Consider the following 23,430-nt stretch of genomic DNA (forward strand, 5'->3'; position numbering starts at 1 on the left):
CTGCAAGCATGAATGACCTGGTGACTGACAAACATTGGCACCAACTGTTACCATAGAAATCAAAACCTTCGAGTGAAGGAGTTAAAGCACCTGAGGAAAAAACAATAAAAGAGGAAAAAAGAACTCACAGGTAGGCGGCCTTGCCCTCCTCTATCTCTTTGCCTTTGCCGCTGGTGGCTGTTTTCTTGCTGCACAGCGTGCGCGTGATGCACATCAGCAGGCCGCAGTGACGCAGGAAGAAGCAGCTGACGTCCACCAGCACGAGGAGCAGCAGCAGCGCTCCCAGGCCGAGGCCCACCACCGCCCCCAGCCCCAGGCCGCTGAACAGGGATTCTGCTAAGGCAGTGAAACACACACGCGGACACACAGCACACAGCAAGGGGAAAACACTGTTAGCAATTTTGGTTCGTGCACTTCTTCTCTCAGATACACACAGAGGTCAGGGTCAGGTGTGGAGCAGTTTCACTGCAGCTGGCTGGCTCAAGGACGTGTCCTCAGGTCGGGCGCCTGCTGAGACGAGCCCCTGACCTCCGGCTGAAGGTCAGCCTCCTTGCTCCGCCTCCCGAAATCCATACATGGAGGGTGTAACAGTACTGTCAAGTGTGAGGCCAGCGAATTGCAGAACTGTACCAAACAAGAGCACACTCACCCCGAAAACTTTCACTGGCGTTACTTTCTTTGGAAGGTCAGTGAATTCCTACAGAGCTGGTTGGAGAGTTTCCAACACGTAGATAAGTTCTAATCCACAACGCCTTGTCTCCACGCAATCCTCAGCAGAGAATCTCGATTATTCGTGCGATTCCACCAAATCTCCCCCAAAACAAATCAATTCCAGCCTAACAAGCTTTCTTATAGGCAGTCGACGGGATGAAAGTTTCAAAGACTTAAACAAATCAGACAAAGGAGATCTCCAGAGCTCTGAAACAGGTGGAAAAGGTTTTACTCGGTGATTTGTTTGTGATATCAGAAGCTTTGCAGCTTCCTGTCTGTTTAAGAACTTAAAAAATACAATAATCTTTCGACAAAACTGATCCACGAGCACTTTCTAGCACTGAAACTACAGAACAAAACCCATTTTTTTCCTTCTGTATTTGCCCTCGGGCCCTGCATCCACCTTCTCCATCATGCGCCAAGCGTCAACATCTCTGGTTCCACAGGTGCAGGAGTCGGTGCTCACATTCCAGCTCTATTGTACCACAGTGCAGCTCAAGGTAGCCAGCGTCAGCATTACCATACTGATGCTTCAGCCCCTGCGTCCGCTGGGTGCCTCTTATTTCGTAGCTTGCAGCACTAAACAGATTCACGTGGGAAGCAAAGCAGGAATTTTCAGCTCGGAGTTGAACAGCGTTCTCCCTGTTCGGTCAGCACTCTTCAAAACACACCGAGCTCTCGCCTCAGTCGGGAAGAAGCGGCGGGGCCTGCTTTCAATTGGAGGTAATGAGAAAATGAAGGTGGTGCAGCAACGAGAGGCTCCCAGCGGGCACAGCTGAATAGAGCAGTGCCCTTAAGTGATCCTGGGGTTGAACAAACTGAACATCCACTGTAGGATCAGTGTTGACAGCTGGAGGTCAGACCTTGCCAGGAGTAATCAGCAATGGAAGAGTGAGAGTGAATGAACTTTCCTACTTAAAATTGCTCTCATATGGGTGTTCAGTAGCCCGTGAGTTTAAAAACAGGGACCAGACATTAATATTAAGGTGTAAGCACTCAGAGACGGCCAAGTGGTGAATTTTTTTTTTTTCTTTTTTTTTTTAAAAAGAGTGAGCGAGGAGTGAATTCTGCCACGGCTTTCTCTCTACTGTCTCCTGTGGGACAAAACAGAAAGTGAACGTGAGCTGAATGTCGCCAAATTCCCTCCTACACGCTGTACATTCGAGAGCATCGCGGTGGATTTTTACATGCACTTAAAATGTGCGGTGGCAAAAAAAAACTAAACAGTTTGATATGAAACTCCAATCTCTTTGAAAGCTCAAAGCCTCTGAGTTTCTGACCGTGTGAGGTGCTGATTTTACTTTACAACCAAGACTGCATGAAAAAAAACTAGAACGCTTCAATAAAATCTGAAAAATAAAGAGGAAAAATAGATTTTTTACCATGTTCATGCCTTTGTAGATTAGGTTCAGTATCACTGACACCAAATCTGACTATTTGATGGTAAACTGCAAAGAGCGGCCTTTCAGAGGGGACCAGCATCATGACTCGAGTCAACAAGATTCAGGAGAATCAACTTGTACACACACAGAGGTCGCTTGTTTTCAATTAAAGCAATCTTAGAATTTTCCCTTGGTAAGATAAAAGTCTGAGGCCTTAAGAGAGCTCCGAAGGTGAAAAACTGTTCAGAGGAGGACTTTTAAGAAGCCTGAGAGTGTCTTAAACAGACAGGGATTGCAGCACATACCAGCGCTTCTCACACTTGTCCACCACCATTAATATCAAATACATTAAGTAGTAAAATTACCAGCGTGGACAGTAAACATAACAATGTGCAAATCAATACAATCGGCATGTGAATGAGGTCTGTTACACATTTCTTAACACAGTCCAAGTTATATGATGGTTGATTTTACTGTCCGTTCATTACTAGAAGAAGAAGAAGAAGAAGGAAGAAGAAGAAGAGCCACTAGGAGCGCCTGTTTTCTTCTCCTCTTTTTGTCTTTTCCCTTTTTATAACAACCAATCACAGCTTTTAGAAGACTACGTCATACCTAGCAACAGGGTCAACCACACCTCCTCACTCAGATAAAAGCTTCTGTACCCTCCTTGCTCAGAGTTGCTCTCAGACACTTCCTGAATCACTCTTAAGGTTAAGGCTAAGTTAGGAGCTCTCTTAGAGGACTCTAAGAAGCTTTGTGAATACGGGCCCTGACTTTTAGTTCCTTATATGACTGCAGGATCCTCCATTTCCCACAATGCCTTTCATTAGACTGACACAACTGCTTTGACAGTAACAACAGACAGTGATACAGCCAGGCTGGATTTCCGACACTGTTTGGAAACCTCAGATTAAAGCTGAGAGTCAACACTTTAACCTCACAGCCACTGTTTCATCTCAAATCCTGCGTGCCCGAGTGCTGAGCCAAAACTACAAAAGTGCGCGGATTTCCACACACTCCGGCTCCACATTGGAAGCTGTCGCTGCGTGGCACAACCCAAATGACTCTCATGTCGGTGACTTTGTTCCTGACTTAGAGCTGAGACCGCAGACAGCCGGGGCTGGCGGCGAGTCAAAGCTCAGAGAGACAAACAAAAAGCCAGAGAGGGAGAGAGAAAAACCTTGTGGCCAAAAGGAACTCTAATTAAAACACTTTGCGTCTTTGGTGAATCCCGGGATGTGGGATTTGAAACTTGAAGACTGGATCAATATTTTCTCACTGCCAGGGGCTACTGTTTTGTATCTCACCTTCTGAAAGTTTATCTGAGTTAATTTGGCTGCTGAAGCCACAGATTCAGAGGTGGATAAACAACACCTCTCCAGCTCCCCCGAAGCAGTCACATATTCCAGGAGACAAAGAGAATACTAATCCATTCGTTAAGGCACACTTCGCTCTTCTTCATCACAAGACCGCAGTGCCCTTAAGCTTTCATACCGGTGTTTACATTTTTACATCTCATAAAGCCTTGGTCTGTTTTATGCATTCATGACACTGCAAATAAGGAGGCGCCCGGAAACATTTTCAGGCAGAATTATTGCACAAGGCAGTCAAACACACAGTGAACAACAGCTGTGGTTCGACGCTGCGATGTGCTTCTGATATAAAATCACATATTAAAAAGTTAAAGTGCAAGCATTTATTTTGAAATTGAAAACTAGTAACTTTATTTGAGTGTCCAAAGTATTTATTTGCCTGGATAAAGATTTTCAGAAAAGTGTCATTTTTTTGGGGGGGACGTCAGCAAAAGCTCTTCAGCATGAAAGACCGAAATCCACAGACATCAGACTTTGATCCGATAAGAAGTATTTCTGTGAAGTGCTTAGCAGCAGCTTGACAGTTTGAGGTTGGATTGATACATTACACGCTTGTTTACTTGTATCCATTTTGCCAACCGTTTTATTCCCAAGTTTGAAATAATTAAAGGGAAAAAAAAGAGTCCGAGCTTTACTGAAACGCGTTCGGATACAAAGGGTGCAGCCTGAAGGAGCACCTCGAAAGTTTCCATCGACACATCAGCTATTACTGTGTGTGGGAGATGGCGCATTGCAGGCATGGCACAGTGTGTCCGGGAGAGGTGGCAACTACGGTGGCCTGCAGGTACAAAACAACATTGAACGAAACAAAAAAAAAAAACATTTCACAAAACACAAAGATATTGCAGAAACTGAACAAACGGCGGCCCCTCAATGGCACATGGACTCTTTTTAACCCCTGGTGGTCGAGGGCTGATGGGAAATGGTGTTGATTAAAGAAAACTGAATTATCTCGACATAAAGTGAAGTAAAGAAAGGCTCTGCTTCAATGCTGGATTTAAAGTATGCATCCAATTTGCCCCTGTGATGCTGTAATAGTTGAAGTTTTGCAATTAAGAAGACAACCATGCTGTTTTCTTAGTTGTATTAAAGTGCTACGCCTTCAGGTTGGGGTGAGGATTCAGCAGCTGCTCTATGAACTGAACATACTGAAGGAGCAGAGTACATTCCTGTACAGAATAAATTCTTTACAGAAGGCAGAGAGCCCAAGGTTGGGCGCCTTTATGACGCTGTGAATGGAGAGCTGTGCATGTAGGCATTGTAAAAGGAAAAGGAATTTAAAATGTTTAAAGGAAATTCTCCAATGTTTTGTTTAGTGCTGCCAGAGATTTATTTTCACGACATTATTCTGTGAGCCACAAACAAGATGCCTTCCTTAATGACACAGCTCAGATCTCCGCATAAGGAATTAAGGCATGACAAGCGGCTTAGCTTTAAATTTAATAAACAGAGATGAAACGCAGCCAAACAAGTGTGTGGCTACGAGTCAAACTGTTTTCAAGTTATCAGCCAAGGTGCCTTCCAACAACTACCACTGTTAATAAAAAACATTATGATGAGAGGAAAACAAGAGGACGCTGCGCGCACACGCTGCTTATGCAGAAAGTGTTGACGTAAAAGGTAAAATACAACAAATATGTGCATTATTATGCTGTTTTTCTTGTTAATTTACAGCGTTCACAACAAGCATTCATGTGGTAATATGTGGTCGCTACAGCTTACAATGTAACAGTAATGAGGAGTAATGGGGTCATTTCTGTGTTAGGCTCTCGGTGAAAATGGAGGGCAATGCTGCGCTCATCTTCCGCTGAATGATCACCTGCACTCAAACTGATGCAAGAGGTAACAGCAGCGGTGAAAACCATCCTCCTGCAACAGCCCACAGCAGAGAGAAGTAAACTGCCTGCAGGGCTTTAAGGGCTCAGGCTGCACATTGGATATAAACACAAGCCTGGTTCCAAAAAAACACTGTGTAAAACATAAATAAAACAGACTGTGATGACTTGCTAATCCTGTTTGACATAACTGAAAACAGCACAAAGACAGCATATTTAGTGTTTGACCTCATCAGCTTCATTGAGATTTGTCATTCTCAAATTAAATCTGTAAACATGTCAACATTTCTTTAATGCCATGTGCATAAGACATAAGGTATTAATTGTGGAGTTTAATGCATTTTAAAGGCCCTTCTGGGGACAAACGTTGCAAATTTGCTTGGACTAATTGTGGTATGTAAAGACCATCCATCCCCGAAATCAGCCCTATAGGTCGTCTGTGCAAGTAGCTTATTACCTCTAGTACGTAGGTCTATTACGGCAGGAGCAAAAGAGGAAGTAAATAAAATGCACCCATGGTGGAGGTTGGGGGGATGTATGGGTCAAACAAAACCAACCATCAATATTGACTTATTTTAACCTACGTATCATACTTAAGTCACAAATGTAACTGCAAAAAATCTTTATCAAGATCTTCTTCTTAACCTAGCCTAGTTGTTTCGGTTTCTGCAATTGTTTCACGACATGAAACAGCAGTGTAACTCCAGTTCTATGAGTACGTGCGTCTGTTGCTGGTGTTCTCTAATGCTACTCTGTGTTATTTTGGGAGTCAATGGCAAATGACCTATGCAGTCGTTTAGGTATGAGGATGCGTCCATGATACTTGTCCCTGTATAAATACACATTACATTAACGAAGAATCGCTTTGAGCATAGTTGTTTTTGTTTATTTATCAAGGTGGGAGTCAAAAAGCTGTTTTGTTGTGATTCAACATGGCAGTACTGCGCTTGACATATTCATCATTTCTGTGCTTTGGACTGTGGATAATACTAAAATGGACTTTATGTTGGAAATAATGATCATGTATCGGTCACACATCACATCATTTTATCATCATCTTCAGTCTTTTGGTAGATTTCTATTTGCATGTCTTCCCATGTAGTTGTTTTTTTTCCCTTCATTGTTGTTGTTGTATTGCGTTGATATATGCCTCAGGTTGTTGTTGTGCAGTAATTAAGATTTACATTACATACACAGATTTAATTAAATAGAATATGAACACAACTGAAAGCTACCAGACCACCTAATGGATCGAATAAGTACCAAATAAAGACAACACAGTGGTTTGAGTGCTGATGTATGCTGAGCGGGCGCTGCATCTCAGCTCTGTGGAGCATATCTGGGATCAGCTGTGTGAGGCTTTACAAAGCAACACGGCCACAAACACTCGACGCAATTATTTCCACATGGTCATGCAGTCTCAATTACTGTTCTCCACTTTGTTATATTATTAATAAGCCAATAGTTATTATTTAATTGCCATTTACAGGACCATAACTATTGCTATTGTTTATGTGTAATATTGAAGTTGCTTATTTACGTCCCCTCGCCTCAGGGTATTGTTTGATGCCACCTGCTGCTGTTGTTAAAGGGAACAATTGTGAGCGAGTCGGGAGTGTGTAAACATCGCTGGCACTGATTAAAGATTTATTCAAAGAGAAATTGGAGACATAACCTGTCTGTCTTCTTCTGCGTTTGATTCCGGGAGCTGATGATGCGTGCTTTGCTTTTTGTGCTTTTAATGCTTGCATGTACGTCGCTTGACAGACGGTGTTGCTGCTTCTCGGCCCGAGCTCCCCTGGCACACAGGCTTGTGATCTCAGTGCGACTTAGCCGGTTAAATAAGGCTTTAATAACAAAAAATAATAACCAAACTCTCCATCGCTGAAGCCCATGTCCACAAGACTAGTGTTTCTAATAACCTTGAGACTCAGTGTGTGGAGGTAACTTAATATTCTTAGAACGCGGATGTGTTTACCTATTTTTTATATCGTAACTAGGGTTCCGGAGGTATTTACTCTTGCTTATCACCAAAGTGTTTCCGCAGCACCTCGTGGAAGTAACTAATTTGCTGTGTGTGACTTGAGTTTTCACCAACTCTCTAATTCCTGAAACACAGTGGTCATTAATTCTTATTCCTCTGCTCTATTAACCCTTTTACCGACTTCTTCTGATTACTTGTTGATATATGGGCCCATTAGCGGCTTCATTCAATTGCTCGAGATCCAACTGCTTGTGCGTGGCACCTGAAGCTATTCATACACATCTCACTTTGACGATGCAAAGTCATTAGGCCTGAGCAGTGATTGACCGTCCCTCGATCGGATCTGAGAGGAAGTGACTCGATTAATGATGACCCGACGGGCATTCATTGATTGGGAAGGTAGTGGGCGCTAATCTGTTGGGGGATAAACATAATCATTTGTGGATGCGGGTGAGGGTTTTTCCTAAGTGCTTACTTTGGAGTGTTGAAGGGAAAGTTTGTCTGAGGAGGCCCTCAGAGACTTGAACCTAATCATTAAATCCTGCCTATGCTGAAGGAGAGGGATGAGTCCTTCCTTTTTTTGGTCCAAGGAGAAAGCAGACGAGCCCTGATGTGACTCAAGTGCACTCAAGAGCCAGCGCAGAGGGAATAAAAAACCATGGGAAATTACTCTTAACTTCCAAGAATATGACATCCCGAACAATCAACCTCGGAAGGCTTCAAAAGAAATTTCGGTCCGCCTTCGTTTAATTGCTGCGGTCTTATTTCGTGGGGATTCAAGTGCCTCCACCTTCATCTGTGAGTCAAACAGCAAAGCAAGACGGATTCAAATGCAGCTGACGACGAAGAGGTTTATCTGGGTGTTTATCACAATTTCAACTGTTAAAAGGGATCAAATGGTGCAGATGATTAATAGATTGATAGATCATTGTTAGAATACCAGGCAATACGGGACTTTACCTTGTTTCCGAGTGAATTTTTGGCATGTGGCGCTGATAAAAGCTTCATTATTGGGAATATTACAAGAGGCATATTTTACCATAGCAGAGCCACGACATGAGTCTGCAGCAGAGACAAGATATTAACAATCTGTATTCCTTTATTTAGTGTAACTTTAATTTAGTTTCATTGTTTCTCCTCACCTCCCCTTGTCGTTTTCAGTGTATATTTTCAGTGACACAATATTTAAACAGCGCAGTATGCCGGGATAGAAACGAGGTGTTCAACAAGGTGTCAGCTCCGTCTCAGCAGACTCCTCCGTGTGGAGTCGCTCTGCATCCTAAGGACTCTTTTTCCAAACTACTTTCCGCTCTGCTAAAACTCACAGGCCCACATCACAGTCGCTTGGCTGGAAGCTGAATGAGAATCACATTGATTTTCACAGATACTTTTGATTCGTCCACTGAGGACTACTTTGAATGCTCTACTCTTTTTTTTTTTTTTCTCCTTCCCTCCACCAAACTGCATCGCCTTACGAAGGTGTTTGGAGGTGAAACTCCTTCAGACAGCTGAACGCAGAGAAATCTCTTTCAGGCTCATTCAATAGAAAAAGAAAACTACTTCAGGTTGAAAATGGCCCAAATTAAAAGCAGTTATCCTTGAAATGCTCTTTTCTGGAATGGAAAACGATCGCCAGCATCTTCCCTCAGTTGCTCATTTGAACACAGCCAATGTTTTTTAAAACAATATTTTCCAAAATGGCTGTGAAATGGTTTGTTTTTGGCCGAGTTTTAACAATAGTGAAAAGGAGAAAGCTTGGAGATGCATGGAAAATTGACTGCGGGACTAGAAACAGTTTTAACACCAGGAGAAAATCAATGTTGCCTTATTTCTCCCTCATTGCAGCATAGATACTTTACAATGAACTGGTTTTATCAGGTAACATATGACTTGGCAGCGACACCCGAGCTTCATCATACGACAAAAACACATCAGCTGATAGCAGCTTTCGAGCGGCGCCATTGTTCCTGCTCTTTCCATCTCAGCAGGAGGTCCGCTGCCTGCTTCTCTTGCTCATAATAAAATATTTACATTGTTAATAGTGATGTTGTCAGATGTCAAATACGCTCCAGCAGAAACACAATCCCTTCATCTCAACAGGATTATCTTTGTGAAATGAATAAATCAGTGTCTAAACATGTAAAGATCAGCACTGATCTTGTATCGTACTGTTAAAGGGGGGTTGCACCACTAAAGCCAAGGAGGTTAAGGCGAGGGTAAGGTGCTGGGGTGAGCTTTAAAGGGTTTGCTATGTTTCTGTTGCCATCCTAGGGAAAAAAGCGAGCTAGAAGGGGAGTCTGGGTGCAGCCTTTATGCAGATAGGCATTAACTTTTTGTCTTGTTTGGCTGTTGCAGCTTAAATCTGAGAATATTTTCAGTTAACATCTCTTGCAGAGCAGGTGCCTTTTTGCTTCTGCTGTACCAGTTTCAGAGCCCCAGTACCAATTCAAAAAAAAAAAGCAATGCTTTTCGCAGCCAGAATCAAACTGATTCTTCGAGAGCAAAGACTTCAAAGACTGTTTACTGGGCTCAGCAAACAGATTTTAACCAGTGTTTCATTGTAACATGGATCTGTTTGTGAATACTAAACTGTGAATGCTAGTATTACTTACGCTGTCTGAAAGCTCGTGAGGTTCTTGGGAATTTATTCAGCAGCAGCGAATGGAAAATCCATGAAATCATAATAATAATAATAAAGTCAAAAGGTTTTACCTCAGATAGCTTGGTTATGAGTAGCTTCTCTGTGCAGTAAATGACAACAGAGTTGATTGTCATGCATCTTTTTCATTACACTCCTTTAAAAATAATGACTTTCATTCTGAAAATATATGAGCAACCTGATTAATGTAATGGACGGCGATAAAAGTACTCATTTCCCATTTTGATTTGCTGGCATCACTTCCAGGAAAAGTTTCACTTCAGCTCACAGGGGAGGAGAGAGGCCTTTCCAGATTACTTATTCCAGCACTTTGATGAGATTATTGCAACGCTCCTCAAACAAAATCTATGACGCCTGTTTCAATCAAGGCTTTTTATGGGGCATGGAAGGAAGGAGAGGAGAGAGCCAAGAAAAATACAGCAGCCACAACAGAGCTGAACACAAGCAATCCCACACTGCAGGCACGGAGCCTTCATTGTGCTTCATTTTCACTTCTGCTCTAATTAAGAACGTTTTTACTGTCAGCGGTAGAAGCAGAAGTCCAGTCTGTGACTGAAGAAACTGAAAATACTCCGGTACACCCATAAGTACAACTACAAAAGTACTGAGAGCACAATGTACTTAAAGTCTGTTAAAGTTGGAGTTGATTTGATCTTTTGCTGATGGATAGTTTGAACTATAAGGCACCAGATTTTAGCTATTGATGATATTTTTTGTGAATCTGCAAACCAACCAGGAAAAGTCTCACGTTTCCCTCTGGAATATTCATACATATTAAAGTAAAGTACAAGTACCTAATTACTGTTATCAAGCACAATAAGTAACTGGACTTTCCTCGAATGTGTTAAGGAGATCGATGATTGGTTGGACCTGCTTCCTTGAGTGAAAAGTGACGCCATTCACTACATTCCTAATCCTTTGCTCACCTGTGGTACATGTGCTTGAGTATTTTCAGTTCATTCTACTTCATGTTCTACATTTGCAGATTAAGATTTTAAATTCAAAACCTGTAACGACCAAGCAGTACAATACTGGAAGTCTACCTGTTCTTAATCTCAGTTTCCTCAATAGTTTAATATTATGACAGGTTTATGTTACGGTGACCAGTTTTAACTATTTCCACGTAGTTTTTGAGAAACTGTGTTTTTTCCATCAGTTTTTTAAGGCTCTAAACGTCCATTCACGAACAAAGCCCACGCCGATTAGATCCAGATTTACAATGGTCTTATGCGTATCGTGGATGGGGGAGCATAGCTGATGGATGATAAGACATTTGGATGAGGGTCGAGGGCTTCGGGGAAGGCAGGGTGGAGGAAAGGAGGGATGAAAGGATGATGGGAGACAGAGACGAAGGGATGAGGGGTGAGGGATGAGAGTGTGAAGGGAGAGATCCTGGCCATGGATGGATGGATGGAGTGTAACGCTGGACCGGTGTGAGCTTGAGGCTCAGGGTGGGGGAGCCGCCTCTTCGGATGTTGTCGGCTTTTCAGTAAAGCCCCCAGTGGTCCCTGTGTTCAAGTGAGAGACAAAGGGGAGAGAGAAAGAGAACAGGGTTGTGGGGGAGAGGGTTGCAAAGACAGAGGTGAGCTTAACCAGGTGTGAGGGAGCGGGATGTGTTCGGGGCAGGGTCTTTGTTCCTGAACTTAGTTAGAAAACTTAATGTCACTAACAGAGACCACCAGGAGGGATGAGGGGATGAAGGGGTGAGGGGTGAGGGATGGAGAGTGTGAGGGGGTGAGGGGATGAAGGGATGAGGGGATGAGTGCACTGTCGGATGGTGGTTTCATCTGTCGCTGGGGAGACTGTACCTTCAGCGGGGCATGGTCTTTGTTCCTGAACTTATTTCGAAAACTTCACGTGTTATCACGGCGGTGAAACACCACATTTTTGTCACATAGATTTAATATTCACCCCGTGTCTTTTTACAGCATTGATGCAATTAGCCTGTATACGTTTAATTAACTTTGATAAATGTAGCTGTCATGATTTTATCAGCACACGGCACATTTTTCATCAGCACACCCGGACAAGAGGGCGGAAGTGCAGAGGGTGGAGTTTCTTACTAATTTTTTTTTTTTACTTCTTGCTTCTTTCTAGCCTATTCCTGTCAGGCCATGGTGGTGTCATGGAAACAATGTTGGAAGGGAAGACAAAAAGTCTGTTCATCAACAAAGCAGCGTGGTGGAGCGATGCAGAAAGGCAAAAAAAAGTGTGGTGTTGGAGGCACATTGTTGTAATTGGGGAGGGCAGAGGGACGGGGCAGTGATTTACGACGTGAAAAGAAAACTTTGATAAAGGAAAAAAAAAGGGCTCAAAGGAAGAAGAGTAAATTGAAAAGGAACCAAGGGCAGTGTTGCAATCAATGGATTTTTTTCTTAAAGGATTCGGTGTGAGCAGGAGGAGCAGAAGGTTACGCAGCCTGCCTGGTACACACTAAAAAAAAAAAAAAAAAAAAAAACGACAGAGAAAGAAGGAGGAAAAAAAAAGAGAAGTGCCGATTCGATAGCCTGCAAATGCATAAAACATAGAGGGAAAATTGAGGAGAGAAATTGGCTGGTGAGAGATAGAAAGCACCTATATAGTGTCAACATCAGGGGAAAAAAAACAAAAAAACAAGGAGATGTTTCTTTCATCCAGCGTGCACCAGCGTGTCGAGAGGAGAAAAGAAACGGTCCACGATTGGGATTGGCAGACATTCGCATCTAATACTGTTGATTGAGCTGAACACTGACCAGACTTCCTCCTCATCCAATTTGACTCACTGGAGCAGAAAATGTGAGTCATTTTTCTGTTTAACCTGCGTGACTTTCCGAGATTATGTAAATAAATGAACATCGCTTTGGCTGAAAAGTATTAGGACTGTCACCGTGACTTAATGGAAAAGCAGTCAACATAATCTGCCATTATTAAACTGTAAACTGGTGTGGAGCTCAGCACCAGGTTTGGAGTTGAGAGACAAAGTTTTGAGTTCGCTTCATACGAGGGAGGATCTGAAAATCCTGCACCTGCTCGCCGGCGTTGCTCTTCTTCAAACACATTAAGAGAAAAGCATTTTCTCCCTGTCTCTCTTTCCCACGATGCACCGCTGTTTGCTAACAAGAGAGGACAGCCAATCGAAGTGGCCCGCCTTAAGCCTGCCGTTTGCCCGGCCTTGTTTTCCTGTTTGAAAAGCAGCGCACACTTCGAGGCCATTTAGCCGCTGCGGTAATGACAGAGGCAAACACATGCTCGGCTGGGAGAGGAGAGCAAAACAGCGGTGAAACGGCCGTCTTCTCTTTGTTTTTTTTCACCTGTGAACGCGAGGTCTGCATTTGTTTCAGCGATACATGTGCCTGTGTGTCTTCGACTGCGTGTGCTCTGGCTTCAAATTGGGAGCTGTGATGTGTGCTGCATGCTTCAAAGCCTCTGTTTGCATTTCTGCACACGTATGTGCATTTGCATGTTAGCTCAAATGACCTAGAGGCTCCCTGCACATCCATGCATTGCCTTTTCTGGGACATTCAGCGTGAGGCTACGAAAACACACGCACCAAGCAGAACCACAGCCTCGACACAAGGGCGAGACAGAACTGAATGAGTGTCTGCGCGCCGGTCTTTCAAAATGAGAAATGAGCTCGACTGGCCCCGCACCAGCGTTGTGTCTGCGCTGCTTTCTGGTGCAGAATTGCAAAGAAGCGCCGCAGGAGAACCAGAGGATAAATAGAAAGAAGGAAAGAAGAAGAGAATGATGTTTTAAAGAAGCAAACCACAACCTGGGGGTATTTTCGTTAGCGCTTGGTTTCTCTGAGGCGAACCCTGGTGTGATTTTACCACTTGTTGCTGTTTACTTGAACAGGTGTGAATGAATCCCTTGCGTGGACGTCAAGGAGAGTCTCAGTCCGCTTCCAGGTCTTGTTTTGTCCCCTCACGCTCAATTTACAAGTGCATAATTCAGCTGTCTAATGTGAAACCGTTAACGCTGAAGTGTTAGTCATGTTGCTTGTAGCTATTGTTTTAAATCTGTCACCATAGATTTAAAACAATGGGAAATATTCCACCATTTCCACCATTATCCGACCCTAACAAGCCATTTTTTAGGCGTTTTCCAGTCAATTTTTTTGCATTTTTCACCCTTATGAACAACAACTTTTGGTACTCAGTTAAAGCTCCTCGTGGTTTCTTGGTTTGATCAATCTGAGCAACCATAAACGACGCAAAACAGTGTGTTATAATGCTTCCAGTGCAAATCTTGGACCAACCAAAGCAATCCAAACATGTCCTAAAACAATTTTAAGGGGGCATCTGCTGATTCCACACATGAAGCTCAGTTCCTTCTATTCAAATATGGGCCAATCCACCTGGTATAATCTCATCATGTAGCCAGCTGTGGCTTAAAATAGTTTGTAATATCACAAAATTAATAGAGCAAGTTTTTCTAAATAGCATTATAAATGTTGTTGATTGTCCTTGACTGCATAATCGGACTTTAAGCGGAAGGCGCTCTAACACTGAGGCGAAGAAGTTGCACCATCAGCCTCTCCTCGCAGCTGCAGCTGTTTACACTGAAAAGAATGGAGGCGGCAAACGCTCGCTGCCTGAAAGCACCTTTATGAGTCTCCCGACTTACTGAAAGTGCGACGCTAAATTACTGGAGTTCTCCTTTAACACTTAGAAACAAGTTTTCTGTGATATGCCTTGAAGTTCTGAACTCATTTTGTCTCTATTCCAGCAGATAAATGGTCAAATCTAAACAAACCATGTCAAATACAGGTTTTCAATGTGGCTACAATTAAGTTTTACAGCAGAAAAATGCCAAGCTTTTTCAATACAGCACCAGAAAACAACTTTTGAGCTGCAACTGCTTCTGGTCTCTCGGATTTAAACGCCATTCAACAATCATATGGGGAAAATCCATTGCAGGAGAAGCACAGGCAGCGATTTCTCCACTGACAGCAGCCTCATTAGTCCAGAAAGCAATGCAGCTATGAGGCCCGCTGCGCTCTGAGGCTTGCTTTATCTTCACTGGTACATCTTGCTCTCTTGCTTTTGTTATCACCAATGCTATCGCACTTTCCAGTGGCACAAATAACACAAAGCAGAACACAGCAAGTTCAGAAATGTTCTCTGGGGGGCTTTCAAAAGGCAGTAAATACCCAGCAGAGGTAAGCAAGCAAAGGAAACGCGGATATATTAAAAATGCACATTGCAGCACAAAGACTTCTTTTGTCGTGCTTTTACCTGTAATGTCAGGTTTCTGTGGCATGAAGAACTGATAGAAGGTGGGCTCCGACAGGCCTTTGACGTTACGTGCTGTGATTTCCACTTCGTATCTTGTGTTCCACTGCAGCGGCTGCAGCATCGCAAAGTCATTCACTCCTGGTACGAGCTTGGTCATCCACTGCTCCTCTTTATCCTGAGAGGAGAGAAGAGGGGAGGGTAGAGGAGGGACGTGTAAAAGAAGCCCCAGACCCTTGGATAAATAACTTTAATCACTGCTCTACATTTCATTTTTGTCTGTGAGCATCAAAGAAGAGCCGGGGAAGCGTTGTTTTATGTGATAAACAGCATCTTACCCTTTGTGTTTTTAATCTGGGGATTCGGAGCGTTACTGCAGCAAGAATTTGGGTTGTGAAACAACCCACACAGATGAACTTGTGTGAGGAAAAAGAAAGGCTAATCCTCTGTTTTTCAATCAAGTTCTCGGATACCTTTCTGTCCCTGCCTTACATCATTCTTCCTTTCCCTCCTTCCTCCTTCTTTGTCTCGAGACCCATCGCAAGCAGAGGATCGGGAACGGAAGAGTCAGGCTGCAAGCATGCCAAACCAACTGTGCGCTCACCATTCTTGCACCTGTTCCTCCTAATGTCAGAGGATAGAATGGACTTTTATAAGGAAAGGTCCAGGGCGCAGAGCATGTGGCTTTTGTCAGGGTTGTCTGGCGGCTATAACGGGTCTGCAGGTTCATCCGTTCTGCATACGCCTCCATGATGAAGCAGTTGTGCGTTCCTCATGCCAGACAAGGCCGTAAGGCTAGTGGGGTGTGACGCATCTGCCTTTTCCCCTGCACTTGCCTTCAAAAGCCTCTCCGAGACTTCCTGACCCTCTTTTCCACACCGTGTTTTCATCTGTTGCAGCATTATTTTAAATCGCTGTCACTTCCTCAGTGAGACAGAGAAATGCCTGCTTGGACACATTAGCATTGGGGAGATAGGAGATTTGGACCAGCTCAAATCCATTTAGTCCTGTGGAGAGTTTTTGTGCGAGTGCCATCTATTCTGTTTCCTGGCTTCATCTCAGTCGCTCGCCTTATCTTGTGAGTTTAAGCTGCTTTTTTGCTATTTTACAAACACACACACACATACACAAAATCAACTACTTAAATGGATGAGTGAATTCTGAGAGCTTGTGTGTGCTCTCATTTAAAACATGAATTGTAAGTGACACAAGGATAGAAAAATAGAGATTCTCAAGCAGAACATTATTCATTTTGCCACCAACGCACCCGCTCAACTCAATCGACAGGAACCTATTAAGCTAGTGAGTCACGCACTCTCCATTGGGAGGAAAATGCATTCCCAGTGTCACATCCTGTGTTGCTATTGTGTCAACCACAAAGGAAAATCTATGATTTCGAGCTGTTTTGGCGTCTTTTATGTCAGACAAAATAACATACTTCGAAATTAAAGAAAACACCTCCTCTGAATTGGATGGTCCTCTTTTGTTCGTAAGTATTTAGCAAATGGCAGCCTTGCTTTTTTTGCTTTTTAGGGGAGGATAAATCTCAGTGGTATGATATGAATAGAAATGTTCTGAGAAAGTTTTAATAAGGTCTGTTGGTTACACATAGAAACCAAGCTATCGTAGGTTCTTTTATGATGTACCTATATTACTATACAACACTAAAAATAACCAAAATGAACAATTATTAGGATAACATAAGGATTAGTTTCACTGTAGAGCTAAACGTTTAGTAAGCGAAATGTAATCAGGCAAAAACAGGACTTGTCACTGTAACTAAAACAGCACAATGAACAAAGACAAAAGACAAACAGACGACCTGAAACAACTCTGTGACGAAAACGTAAAGGCTGCCTTTAGGGACGTTAATGCATTTCACTGGCCCAATCCAAAAATATTGCACCTAATCAGCATCTTATGTTCAATGCGTCAGTGCTTCTCTCCATGCTGTCAGGCTCCCATACTCAGTGCCCACCCTCGTAATAAAGGAGCATGTAACACAGTGCAACAGATAGGCTCACTGATGTGTTTTTAATAGCCTCTGGACATGGTCTGGTCTGGTTTTTTCTGAGAACACACCTGATTGCTGTAGCCAAGTGCAACTGTAAAATACTCACAGTCTTGTACTTGACTATATACTCCACAATAGGCATCCCTCCATCATCCTGCTTGACCAGCCCCAGCCTGTACGCCTTGCCCATTCCTCTCTGCCCGTGGACCGCCGGCGGACTCGGCTCTCCTGAGGGAGACGTGAGGGGAGGGAGGCTTCAGCAGAGATACAAAACAATGTGTCTTTGTGTGTGTTTTTTTCTGTGTGAGGATGTGTGTGTGTGGCTGTGTGTGCATTCCCAGGGAAGGGAGCAGGTGGCAATGTGAGATATGAGATAAGGATGCAGTGCAAGGAGAGAGACGGTTTTAAGCTGAATTAAATTCATATTACAAGGCAACTCCCACTGCCTGGCTATAACTAATGTTGACTGGAGCTTCTTATTATTCACTGTATTTTGCTAATTGGGTCTTCTTTCCAACATTCATTCTCAGTAGCTGCCCTGCTGTATAACATTAACGGTGGAAATACTTTTTTCTACGGCCTTGCCTTGATTTACTGCAATCCTGTTGTGCCAGATTGCCAGAATATATAAAAAGCTTATCATAAAACCCCTGCAGTATATAATTTTTAATACAGCAATTTTGCATCAAGACACAAATTTGACAGGATCTATTCCTAGCTCCAATAATCTGGATTCATATCACTGAAATATGAGGAAATCGTAACCATTTCAAATATAAGGACGCCAGAGTTTCATTAGATGGCAAACAGGTCTCATTTCAGCAAGGTGCTCATGCTTTGAATAAATTTTACAGCATGTTTGCTTTCTATCGCGTCTTCATTTCATGAAATGAAATCGGGACAAACATCTTTCTCATATTAATCCAAATGTATGGTCTGCTTCATCTGCATTTCATTGTATATAACACATGCATTTTTGTACTCTGAGGGTTTGCACTTGATCATCACCTGCACAGCAACATTTGTGAAATGATGGGATGTGCCAATAGTTAACAATTAACGCAGTCTAATTGCTATAAAGCCATTGTAGTGATGAATGTAAGTGATTATGACTAGATACATGTGTAATTGGCTGTTGGAATACATCTGAAGATCCCTTTTGGGTTGAATCCTAATGAACTGAGAAGCTCTTATTTTGAAGAATGTGTCACGAAACGAGCTCTGTGTGGATGAATAAAGGTAACCGACTTACGGATGGGTAAAGTCTGGAAGGTCTCCGTGTGGCTGAACTCTCCCTGACCCTTTCCATTGACAGCCGCCACTCGAACCTCGTACGTCGTGTTGGGCTCCAGTCCTGTCAGCACCACTGTCGCTGGAGAGAGACGGGACCAGAGTTCATGACACCAGGAAAAATGTGGCGCAGTGAATCATGCAGTTAGCACAGTGATCCATTGAAACAAACAATTTGCCATCAAGTCTTTCACGTGTGAAGGTGTGTTTAAGAGTGTCTGTTTCTCCTGGACAACAGGTAAGAAATAAGAAGTCCTTTTTTTGGATATAACTGGGAAGGTCCTTTCCTGTTTCCACATGATAATGCCCTCCTGCACAAAGCCAGGTCTTTAAAGACATTTTCCCAGACAGTTTTCCCAGTTTAGAGTGGAAGGCTGGCCTGACATCTACCCCATCCAACACCTTTAGGATGGACTGCGACCAACGGAGACCTTATCAGCAAACAGTGGCCGACCTCACTTGAGGCTGAATTGGAGCAAATTCTCCTCTCAGGCTCCGAAACCTTGTTGAAAGCCTACTCAGAAGAGAAGAGGCTGTCGCGGCAGAAGATTGAGGGTGTCAGTATGCTTGAAACAAACTGGTTGACATGAAGTAACATCTGAGAACAAAAGGTTTTCTAGCTGTTTCAAATGACCACACTTGACCGTTTGGCTGTCATCGAGAGGGGAGAGACACAACAACCGCTAAACGCTTTCAGGGAGCTTCCCCTCATAGTATGGCTATGTTGTTCACATGAAAAGCGCCAGAAGTAATTGGACCTGGACTCCATTAAGTCCAGTTTCAAAACGCCGCCCATGTCTGACTTTGGAAAGGCATGGAGGAGGGCGTTTCAGCCGATGTTTTAGGATGGAAAACACTTCGGTTAAAGCACACTCAGGCCTTAATCCTCAAGGTTTTGGAACGAGGGGTAACATGTAACATTCAGCTGTCCACATTCTTTTGACCATGTCCTGTAGATCAAAGCTATGCTAAATGTATAAATGTCTAATAACACCTCTCCACTGTCCTGTGGGCTTCCACAGGGCTCTTTTCTGGGCCCACTGTTATTCTCTTCATATGTGCTGCCCTTGGGACAGATCCTTAATAGATTAAACATTGCTTATCTTTTATTTGAAGATGATAGCCAACCGCACTTTTCATTCAAATCGAGTGAGGCTTTTCGGTTGTCCAGGCTGCTAGACTGTCTGAGCGTTATTAGGGACTGGATGCTGCACACTCCAACCTCCATAATTTAAGTGAAATATTTGATCAGACCCAGTCATTCAACAGACGTCAAGCAGCCTCACTTACTCTGTCTGCTCTTGATCATTTGCAGCTAGTACAGGACCAGAATGCTGCTGCAAGGCTATCTACTGGGTCAAACAGACAGTGTCACATCGCCCATGGACTTAGATCTCTTCACTGGCTCTCTGCTGCGTATGGCATCCAGGTTAAAATTCCTTCATATGTGGCTGAACGACTTCACCCTTCCTCATCAGCTAGCTCTCTAAGGTTAAATAAGCTAAATTTGTTGTCAGTTCATGGTAACTGAGCAGTTGTGGTCGTGTCACTTAAACTGCGGTATCCTCTGCCTGCACCCTCACAGTCTGCTGAGTCTTTTTAAAGGCAGCTAAAGACATACCCTGTTCAGGCAGGCGTTTGGGTAACCTGTATTCACCAGGTCTGCATTTTATGTATTTACAAAAGCGCTCTAAAAATACATTTCACTAACTTAAGTTTCTCAGTATGAAAGCTTAAGCTGGATTCCAAATATACAGTAATAATAAGGATTATTAGTATGTAAATGCAATATAGCATTTATAATGTAAATTCCATTATTATCTACTGTAGTTGGTAGCAAATAAGAAATTCCTGGAAATTCGAAAAATGCAAAACAAAAGGCTCTAAAAAAGGAAGCATTGAAAAACTAGATGGGACAGTGAATCTTGTGAGCTCACAGAAAATTGTTATAAAGTATATTACAACTATAGTGACACCGAAAACAGTGTAATCTGTCGCATTCACACTGTAAATGATCACTGAAAAAACCAGGGAATCTCATTATCAGAGCACATTAGAGATTCCCATTTAAATTATACAGTCACAAGAGTCTATTTACATAACCTTCACTTTTCAGAAAGGCAGCAGAGAGTCGGCGGTGTAATGAGCTTGAGTGAAAAGTTGTTGTTTTTGTCAGTCTGCACAAATTAAATACTTGAATGGTAATAGGTGCTTTTGCAGTTCTTTAGTCCTGGAACTGAAAACAAATTCTGCAATTTGCAGCGGTGCTAGGTTACTTTCCAGGCTATAAGCAGACATTTCAATTTGGGTAAAAGCATCCAAATGAAACAAGTCCAGGCATCTCATTATATTGAAGAGTTTATTGTGTAAGGATTTTCTACTGAGGACAACTGAAGTGGCTTCTATGATAATATGATGCCACTTACTGACTTGTAATTAGTCCAGCTCGCAATTTTAATATTTTGGTCCTAATCTTGAGAAGAGGGTCAAATTTAACTAAACAGAGAGGAAATTAAATTTCCAATCAAGCTTTATTCATCAAGTTTTATCCCTGATGTTTCCTTCTTTGCATGTCCTTTGTTCCTACATGCGGAGTTTATTTCCATGTACACTGTTAAACTGCTACTGTTTAGTATTCTGCTCACTAGATCTCCATATTGTAATTGACTCTGAAATGAGAGATATTAGTGATAAGCCCTTCAGGTTTGTCAGACCTGCTTACCAGCCGACCATTCGTCCTCTGGCTTCCATTTTCCAACCTTTCCATCCATCCTTCACCTCATGCTGTACTAAGGCTCAGAAATCAATTTGGAGTGGGAAGGCGTGAGAAGAGGAGGAGGTGGTCTTTAAGCTCAGACAGGTTCTGGCTCTCTCCCCCACAAGGTGTTTGAGGCTCGCCATGACCCAAAAACATCTCGGGACCGAGGCTTTGAAGAACCGCATGAGAGATCATATCATATGGCTTCTACTCGTGTTTGATTGGTGTTGTTCCATTGGCAGTCAACAACCTACAGGGTGTTAAACTGACACAATGAGGCAAGACCTCACTTGTCAAACAAGTAGAAGCTGTTAGTTTTGGTCTGTGGTGGTGGTATCACTTTTTGATCAGGTGCACATGTTCACCATTAATTAGTAGCTTATTAGTATGCACATTAGTAGCATATTGCCTCTTTATTAGTCATTATGAAGCACTTAATGACATTTTGCATGACCATATTCTACAGCTACTAGGCCTCCTCATTACCGCTCATTAATACTAAGAATGGAAGTTATTGTACTTGAATTATGATCTTACCTAGCCTAACCTTAACCCCTGAATAAGGCATTAATTAAGTGTTTTATAATGACCAATAAAAAGCCAGGATGCTGCTAATGAGTATGCTAATAAGCAAGTAGTTAATAGTGAATATGTGAAATATCTTCCTTTAACTTCTGCTATGAAAAACCAATGGACCATTGCTCTTAAAGAAATATACCACAGTTTTTCCTAGTTTAAGCATTTAACTCCAAATGATGATGAATCATTGAATATAAACCACTCACTCTGGACACTGTGCGACTTGACGTCCCTCCAGTCCTGCGAGCCAACCTCCTTGTACTGGACCAGGTAGTAGCTAATGGGAACGCCGCCATGCGAGTCGGGCTTCATGAAGGTGACAGTCGCCAAGCGCTGGGAAACGGCTGAGAGACGCACTGAGTACGGATTTGATGGTACATCTGAAAAGACAAAACGATGTGGGTCAAACACAGCATTTGGATTGTTTCCCTTCAAGAGCTGGTACGTCTTGCCTGAACCCCTTCTGAGCTTGCAGGAGCTTCTATTAATCTGAAAATCCACAAACTTTTATGAATGAAAGCAAGATAGTAAGAGGGAGGCTGATGCAAAAAAAAAAAGAAAGAAAAAAAAGGGTACTATCAGAATCTGACTGTTCTTTCCTTCATGTTGAGTTAAAAGAGAAAAATGAGTCCAACCACCAGTGCATTACCCATGAAACATCTCCATTATTGAAACTGGGTGTACTGTTTTCCATGCCAAAAGCTCTGACAGGCACGTACTAACTCCATTTCTTCAGAAATAAACATCATATTTATCAGAGGTGTCGATTATTGTCTCTAACGGCATCCCCAAATACATACTGCATGCACGCATACGCTTGTGCACACAACTAAATGCACCTTCATCTGTGCGTAAATAGCTAAATCCATTGAGGTCACGACAGCACTACATTTTCACTGTTGATTTAAAAGCCCTTTTGTTTTGTTTTCTAGGCTGATTGTACAGGAAAATAGGACAGATGAGGCTGTATGCAAGTATGATTAATTATTCTTACAACTTCCACAGAACTAGGGATCTACTGAAAACAAAAAATATACATATGGTATACCTACTCTGAAGATGAAAGTACTTTCAATGCTAGACAGTTACCGCCGTGCTACCTATTACATCACTACCATCTCCACAATCAAACTAAAGACAGAAATGATTGCTGAAATAACTGTCACCCTTGAAAGCAATTTCACATAATTTCTTCTTATTATCATCATATTGAGGATATATTGAGCAGCATGTTTCATTTGTCCTTGGACTTGTTGAAAATCAGCATATTTGCTATTTTTTTCAGTGTGTTTCTCACTTTGAAAGCATCAGCGCGATATATTGATGTATTTACCTGTGGCCCTATTTGACTCAAACTACAAACTTATTTACGTGCAAAGACATTTCGAGTGGTTTTTACTCAAGGCTTTGCAGGCAGCGTGCAAAGACGTGATGAGTCCGTGCAGCTTCCACTGGAGATCATCTGTCTTCTGAGGCTCTATTACTGACTTCCACAGCTATATGAGTGTGTGTGTTTGTGTGTGTCTTGTGTCAGAGCAACTTCCAAAACGCACAGTTTCCTGCAACACTACATATTAGGTCAGCTTTTTGCTCACTATTTTTCTCCTTAGCCAGAGCAATTCAATCTGCACT

The 23,430-nt window shown here is 42.7% G+C and overlaps 1 protein-coding gene across 2 annotated transcripts in view; it reads right to left on the minus strand.

Annotated features, from left to right (window-relative positions):
- The window catches only part of ncam2a (neural cell adhesion molecule 2a), a 262,069-nt gene that overhangs the window by 13,684 nt on the left and 224,955 nt on the right, over positions 1–23,430 (minus strand). The window contains exons 12-16 of one of the 2 annotated variants that reach the window (XM_076723635.1): positions 22,005–22,178; positions 18,424–18,543; positions 17,278–17,399; positions 15,161–15,335; positions 129–336 (exon numbers count right to left, since the gene is read on the minus strand). In XM_076723635.1, coding sequence (XP_076579750.1) covers positions 129–336; positions 15,161–15,335; positions 17,278–17,399; positions 18,424–18,543; positions 22,005–22,178 — 799 coding nt within the window. The remainder of the gene's footprint in view (positions 1–128; positions 337–15,160; positions 15,336–17,277; positions 17,400–18,423; positions 18,544–22,004; positions 22,179–23,430) is intronic. The other variant, XM_076723636.1, reaches the window with a different exon arrangement.

This window comes from Chaetodon auriga, chromosome 23 (genome assembly GCF_051107435.1).
Source record: "Chaetodon auriga isolate fChaAug3 chromosome 23, fChaAug3.hap1, whole genome shotgun sequence".
NCBI lineage: Eukaryota > Metazoa > Chordata > Actinopteri > Chaetodontiformes > Chaetodontidae > Chaetodon > Chaetodon auriga.